Here is a 7,840-nt window from a genome sequence, read left to right as displayed (position 1 = left end):
GACGCTAGTCCTAATAAACCCGGTTTTAAAAACAAGATCTTCCAAGCTTTCGGCATTCATACATCATCTACGTAGGCTAAGCGGATCCCGTTTTCTCTTGATCTTTTATTCCGCCTGTATCGTTAGATTCGTTCTCTTCAGCTGCGTTTTCTATATTTTCTCTCAGTTTTTATCTCCTTTCTTTTTTTTCTTCAAAGCTTGATTATGATATCAATTTTATTTTGAATAAATGAAAATATAACATAACTCTGAAGAGAACGGAACTATTATAAATGTAATGTAACACTAAAGAAAACGGATCTATTTCAAATGTAATATAAATTAACGAAGACAAATCTATGTTATGCTTTTGTCCGTTATCAATTAACGATTTTCTCGGTAGGGCGTCATTAAATAGATAGATATATAGAACTTTATCGAATGAGCAATTTTTTGAATGAGGTTTGTAAAGAGAAAGGTATATTTAATTTCAGTCCTCAAAGCTACCATATCTGGCAATTATTCGTATTGATCAATTAATTTTTTGATATCTCTTAGTTATAAAGTAAAAGCAAAATATAAAAAATTATTAAAATATTTAAAAGATAATTAAATTAATTAAATTTGAAGTGCAATGTGTGTTAACATTGAAAGTATTATAGAGAGAATAAAGTATTAATTTTACGATTTGTTGTGTAAACTCTAAAAATTTTACAATGATCTTGGGGGATCTATCAAATTATTATAATTTATCACAATTATTTTCATATATAAAAATAATTCTCTTTATGCATATGCGTGATGCAAATTTGTGTAGATACAAGACTCTTAAACAACATTATGAAAGAATTATAACTAGTGTTAAAATAAAACCTTAAGAAAAAATTGAAATTGAACGTTAAAACAATATTAAGAAAGAATTAGAACTAAACACTTAGTGTAGATGAAGTTTTCCAAACGAGAGTACTTTAGTATAAAATTATTTTGTGAGGTTCCTCGAATTATCAATGATAATACGGCGATTGATAGTTTATTTTGAGAATTTTATTTAACAAGTCTATGTAGTATATCAATATTTATTTCTTTTCAGCATATATGTGTTTTCTTGCACACTCTGTAAGTTTTTTTTTTTTCTTTTTTCTTTTTGGAGAGACGATAAAGTGACGATGCATTTCTCTTTATTTGTATGTATGTGCATGTATATATACACATGTATGTGTGTATATATATAATATATGTGTGTGTGTGTGTGTCTGCGTGTGTCTGTGTGTGTGTGACTGTCTGTGATATTAAGCATGTAAGAAAGTTTTTGACTATGGGTTTGTGCAAACGTATATTCACATAGATTGAAACTTTCTTACGTATTTTAGCATTAGATAGTCATATGCAGGCTATAAAACATCGTTCTTCGATTATAGGATATTCTATATAAATTGCATTTACATGAGACTAATCTTTCAGATAGATTTCTGCTCACATCATGGATATAAGAAATAACTGGACTGTGACTGTAATCTGATGCGAGATGTATGATAACGAGGAACATACCAAGTCGTATAAATTATTAGACACACAAATACGTGAAATTTAATATTGTAATGAGCGCATAAAATATTTGAAATTCCAAATGACGTACATTGATATTAATATAAGATGTATAAATATTTTTATACAATGTTTTATAAGGAAATATCGAAAACTGGTATATTTACTTTCATTGCGCTTTTTTGAAATTATATCAGAAACTGTGTAATGTGATATAGTTTATTACATTTTCTATTTCGTTTTTTTTTTTTTTTTCATTTAATTATACTTGTTCTTGCTTGGAGCCACTTTACAGCCAATCCAGTCATTTTCTTACGTCTATAACTCACATAAGCAAACTGCAACAATTGAACATATTCGGCACGTTGTATTTAACTAGAAGAAAAAAATGAACGAAATCAGAAATTGATAGAAATTGAAAAGTAGAAAATTTATTTTAAAAAATATCTTAATAGAGAGACGTTAATAGAATGCGATTCTATTTTTTACCTGCAAAAAACACAATTTATCATATTATGAAGCTTTATTCTTTCTTTCATACCACATGCCTTGATAGAGAGAACATCTTTACCTTTCTTTTTCGACATAATTCGATGAAACAATTCATATGTCATTCAAAAGTATGTAGTATTATGCTATATAGCTGCTTTGCTTAACTATATAATGCGGTATAGATTCGCAAAGACGACATAATTTTCCAAAGAGAGAAATGACAAAATATATTAAGAAATAAATGGCTTCGATAAATATAATAGAAAAAGATGTCTTACATAATAATTTTCTCAATATATTCTGATTTTTACATATTGTAATACAATTACACGATGAGATGTTTACGATACAGTTTAAATAAAAATCGAAATCCATTGTGTGAATATCATCGAAAATACGTATTTTAATTTTTTTAAAGTTAAACAGAGGATATATAGAACATATTGTAACAAATGTATCTTTTCTGATTTTTATTCGATTTGTATCGTAAAGATTTCTTTCCAGTTTGCAATACAATAATATATATCCAATGTAAATATCTACGATAACTGCAAACGTACATCTCGGATGTCTGTGCGTTGTAAAAATATCGATTTTTAAAAATTCAAAATGTGACTTTCGGCGATACTCTCATTGCAATTTATGTAAGATTTAAAACAAGATTGTAGCAATCTCTTTAAACTTATGGCACATATTGGGTGTTTGGAAGATATATTTTATTAATAGCCATAGATATATTTATACATTTTTTTTACAGAGAGAAAAATATATTTTAAATATAGTTTGGATAAATATATATTGAAGATATTAGAAATATACTTGAATTATATGTGAAATATATTTTACAGAGTGGCAAAAAACGATGTAGGCAATATTTCTTATAAGATCTCAATGGTGCATAAAAGAAAGAAAAAAAACTAATACTTTTTTTGTTGACTTTTGCGTTGAGAGACATCAAAAGTAAAGTGATTTTGATCGAAAATGATGATTTTTATATATTATATGAAGCGACATTTATTTTTTTAGATAGAAAATAATTTGTTACATAATCTAATAATTATTTTATCCTTGATTAAGTTAATGATGGAAAGCTAATGATGTGACAAAAGTAATGAAGGTAGTGCCTTGAGACTTTAATAAATGATAAATAAATTATTTTCGAACGGAGATTTGCGATTTTACTTGATTTTATTCCATTCTGCGATATTTCGATATTTTTTATGGTTCTTTATTATAATTTATTAAATTATGATGGAATAATATTTAAATAATTCTATGATCATCTTGCTGCGATTCGAATTATATAAGCTGCCTCAGATCAATTAATGAAATTAAACTTTAAATTTTTTTTAAAAAGAAATATTATTATTGAGATTATTATTAAAAATTAATAAAATTGCGAAAAATTACAAACAATAATGTTATTAGATTGTCAAAAAGACACACATGTATATATAATAAAAAAAAATATCGGAACTTCGAAATATCTTAAAAAGTAAACATTTTTGAAAAATTTTGAAAAAGATATTAATACAAAAATAAAGTTTTAAACGATGCATTAAATGATAATGTGTTCAAACAGATTTTGCCAAGTGTCTGTTACAAATTTTTGTCAGCAGAAAGGCTACAAATTTAGTATATAGAATCTGTTAATTCTGATTATGTTGACAAAGTGTCAGGACAACTATAACAGAACTTGCTAACAGAATCTGCTGTCAAATTATAACTAAATAATTTCAGAATAGATGCGTTCTCTCTCTCTCTCTCTCTCTCTCTCCCTCTCTATCGAGGTTCACTTGATCTGAGACATCTTGTACATTCTTGTATTGTAATTAGATGTGTAGAATTAATTCTGATTATGTTGTCAGGACGTCAGGACAACTATAACAGAACTTGCTAACAGAATCTGCTGTCAAATTATAACTAAATAATTTCAGAATAGATGCGTTCTCTCTCTCTCTCTCTCTCTCTCTCTCTCTCCCTCTCTATCGAGGTTCACTTGATCTGAGACATCTTGTACATTCTTGTATTGTAATTAGATGTGTAGAAAAAGCTGTAATTTCAATGGGATGTATGTATGTTGATATAATGAATGCAACATTGTATTAATTTTATTCGCACGCAAAATTTGTGCACTGTTCGTTCTCTGGATCAACTTGCGTTGTCGTTTTTGTTTCGCTTTGATTCTTGAATATAAACTGAACTGGGTCCAGAATACAAGATGACGATGATAATAATGATGACGCAGCGGAAACATATCGCTTCTGGATGACAGATGGATATATATATATATAATAATAATAAGGTGCGTATTTTTTTTGTAGAACTAAAATTCTTTGTTTTTACGTTCTTAATGCACAAATTATAATGGATTATAATTATTCTCGATTATTCTTTCCACTTTATTTTTTCTTAGATCTTATGTAATCTTTGTTTCTTTTGAACAAACAAAATATCTTGTACTAATAATATTGAAAAAGCAAATAGATAAAATTGATAAATTAAAAAAAAATGTACTTATTCTGTGTAATGAATGAAGGTATGCGCTTCTGTATCTTTTACATATTTAATTCTCTAATAATTTATCACCTGCTTCTTCAATTCTCGTTGCCCAATGATTAATCACTGTTCTTGTTATGAAATTCGCAGCTATGATAATAGTAATAATAATATATTAAATATATAATATTATGTAGTAATAACACATACACTTTATTGAATATACAATTAATATAGATTGCAAAATGAATATTAATATCAATATTTAATTATTATGAACATTTCAGGATAAAGTGCAAATTTGCTATTATATGGAATTGCATGCTGAAGTAATAATTGTGCACCATAGTTGTTTTCTTGATTTTTTATGCTTGCTATGTCGATGATATAAATACTATTTAATTAATTTAATATTGTGCTTCTCTTTCAGTAGTAACATTAAAATTTTATAAAATTTTGTATTAAATAAAGAATATAATTATATAAATATCTTGTGTCTTTAATCGAAATAGGATTAAACTATATTAATCTGTAAATTCTTTATTAAAATATTCTGATTAAAACCTTTTCTTCTCACTGTAGTTATATGTATTACGTTATTAGAAGCAAGAAATTACAAAAATCTTTTTTTTTTGTGAAAAAAATACGTTAAAATAAATTAGTTTTTACATGTCATTATTCACGTTTAATAGCATGGATTATTAACATATATCGAAAATTTCTTGTTTTTCTTGTTTTGTATTATCTTGTATTAGTAAATTCAACTCAATATGTATGCATCCTGCATTTTCAATAAAAATCGACGTTATGATAATTGATCAAAGTTTATAATTTTATTAATTCACGAACAATAAAAAAAAGTCTTCAGCATATTTTATCAAACGCGATTGGTGGCACATGAAAAAACTTATTTCGACACATTTAGCAGGAAAAAAGATTCACATGATTTTTCGATTCTCACATGCCACAATTCAGTACATTAATAATTACATAATAATTGCAATTGTTAATAAATAAATAGATTTTGTATCAAGAAAGTATATTTAATAAGTTACTAACGTTTTCTATGTATTTAATAAGTTAGTAATTTTCTTATAATGTATAATACAGTTCACAAGGAAAAAAAGAATCAATTTTCTTATTTTTTTGATGATAGATATAAACATTTTGATGGATCCGGATTCAGCATAAAAAAAAAAACTAAAAATAAGAAATGATTATTTTCATTTTTGTATTTAATACAGCGGTTACTTTTATTGACTAATATTTTTATTTTTGTATATATCATAATTAAAAAATTTTGTTAGATTATTAGATTTTTATTTAGATTACTTACTTTAATTTTCTAATACAATATAATATTTCGGAGCAATTAAAGACACGAGATTTTTTTATATTTTTGAGACACAGCTAATCTTCCTTTTCAAACTTGCTTTTTTGTTCTGTTGCAGGACTGGAAATACGCTTTTCGCGCGAAGTAAAAAGCTTATTTATTGAAGAAAGCTACTAGACTATAATCTCAATGTGCGGATGATAAGACAAAAGGGGACTCTGTAACATTAACCGATAATGATGTCCGGATCGTCTCGTTTATGTACACACAACACACATTCCAGCTGCTTCTTTCCAACGAAAAAAGCACTGTATGCGAGCCAGCTCCATGTTGCTGCTAGTTTCTCCTCACTCGTAACTTTAACTGCGGACGATTTGTAGCGCGAATTAATCTGCATTTCGAATGTTTATCTGAACGACTTCGAAAAATATCGTGTAATCTGAATCAAGATCCAAAGGAACTACGATCACTTACTTCGCATATCTATATCAATATTATTACGCATATATACATTATCTCAATACTTTCTTCGATGACGCGTTATCATTTTAACTGGAGTTAAATCTGATCAAAATAGAATTGCATATTTGTGCATATTATGTATCACTTGATATAGAAACATATTTTACATTAATTTCTTCAATTTATTTGTATAATTGTTAATATCTACTATATATTTATGTAAACGTACTATCTGTACAATAATAATTGCGTTAACAATTTTTTTTAAAAAAAGGTGACATTTTTCCTTTTGTGCAACAATCGAAGAAATTCTTTTTCAAACCCTATCTTAAGTATATTTTTTTAAAATCCATACATTCTAAAAAGCGAATTTGTTTCTCATATTGAGATCTTCTAGACATAGTTTCCTGAAATTCTCATGACATAAAGTTATTAATAATATAAATCCGCAAAAAATCTCCATTTCCAAAAAAATAATTTTTTTAGAAATGTAGATTTGAGAAAGTCTGGTATTAAATTCTTCAATTTGGAAAACGTGTCAAAAAAGGATTGATCTTAATAAATAGACAAGACAGCGATATTGCAGCCTGAGGTTTATTAGCAAAAATTGTCTACTTTTTCAGGCAGTTAAGAGGTGATGTGATATTTAATTAGTCAACGCTATGCCTACGATACACTGCGTTTTCTTATGCTAAATTATTCGCACGTTTTTTTATGCTAAATTTTTTACATGCGAGTTAGTAAATGTTTTTTTTATTAGAAATGCGCGAAACAATACATAGAACATTTTTAGTTGTTGTTTCCTTTTATTAAAAATTTTTTTCCGTTTTAGATCAGTTGGTTCTTTTTTTTCTAAATTGAGAAGTTTTTTTTACGCTCCTCTTTCATTTTCTCACCTGATCACGCGATTACGTTAGAATGAAAAAGCAAATGAAAGATAGACATTTTCACTTTATTTATGTATTATTAGAATATAAATCAAGAGTAAGAAAAAAAATCTTGGAATAGAAAAAATGTTCAATGCTGATAATTTTAGAATAAAGAAAATGACTCTTCGATTTTTTACTAGCTTGTATACAATTTAGCAGGAAAAAATACAATATATGTATTCTAAGTTATATAGTTGTGGGTTAAAAGATCGCAAAATTACTTATATTTATTTTCGATGAGTTTCATTGAGTTTTGATATGCATTAAAATTGTAACATCCTTTTCGAATATGTACAATTAGCATCAAAAAGATTTCTCTTTTAGTGCTCTTACCAACATATTTAATATCGATTAGTGGAAAATGTGTTTATTAAGGACATGAATATCGCTCTCTAGTTGGAATCCTACAATAAAATCTCTTATTAGAATTATTGAATTTGTTCCAAAAGTTTTAAAAGTTTCAAAAAAATTATCTTTATCTTTTTGCTAGAGCAACTATATATCTAAGAATTCTAAAGATATAAAAAGAGAATTTTATTATAATTATTTAGATATTTTTAACGCGCGACTTATCATTCTTGAATCTCAATCGATTTGTAAC

At 26.6% G+C, this 7,840-nt stretch overlaps 1 protein-coding gene across 7 annotated transcripts in view; it reads left to right on the top strand.

Moving 5' to 3' along the window:
* The window catches only part of LOC115244668 (kinesin light chain), a 20,402-nt gene extending 12,562 nt beyond the window's left edge, over window positions 1-7,840 (top strand). For 2 of the 7 annotated variants that reach the window (XM_029822526.1, XM_029822525.1), the window contains one exon: window positions 5,967-7,840. In XM_029822526.1, the coding sequence (XP_029678386.1) occupies window positions 5,967-5,996 (30 nt within the window). In that variant the 3' untranslated portion in view covers window positions 5,997-7,840. Of the gene's footprint in view, window positions 3,184-4,229; window positions 4,322-5,966 lie in introns of those variants that run through there. The other 5 variants (XM_029822523.1, XM_029822521.1, XR_003885412.1 and 2 more) reach the window with 4 other exon arrangements.

This window comes from Formica exsecta, unplaced genomic scaffold, assembly GCF_003651465.1.
Source record: "Formica exsecta isolate Colony F162 unplaced genomic scaffold, ASM365146v1 scaffold826, whole genome shotgun sequence".
Taxonomy (NCBI): domain Eukaryota; kingdom Metazoa; phylum Arthropoda; class Insecta; order Hymenoptera; family Formicidae; genus Formica; species Formica exsecta.
Note: the sequence above shows the minus strand (reverse complement) of the source record. Positions and strands in the feature narration are given on the sequence as shown.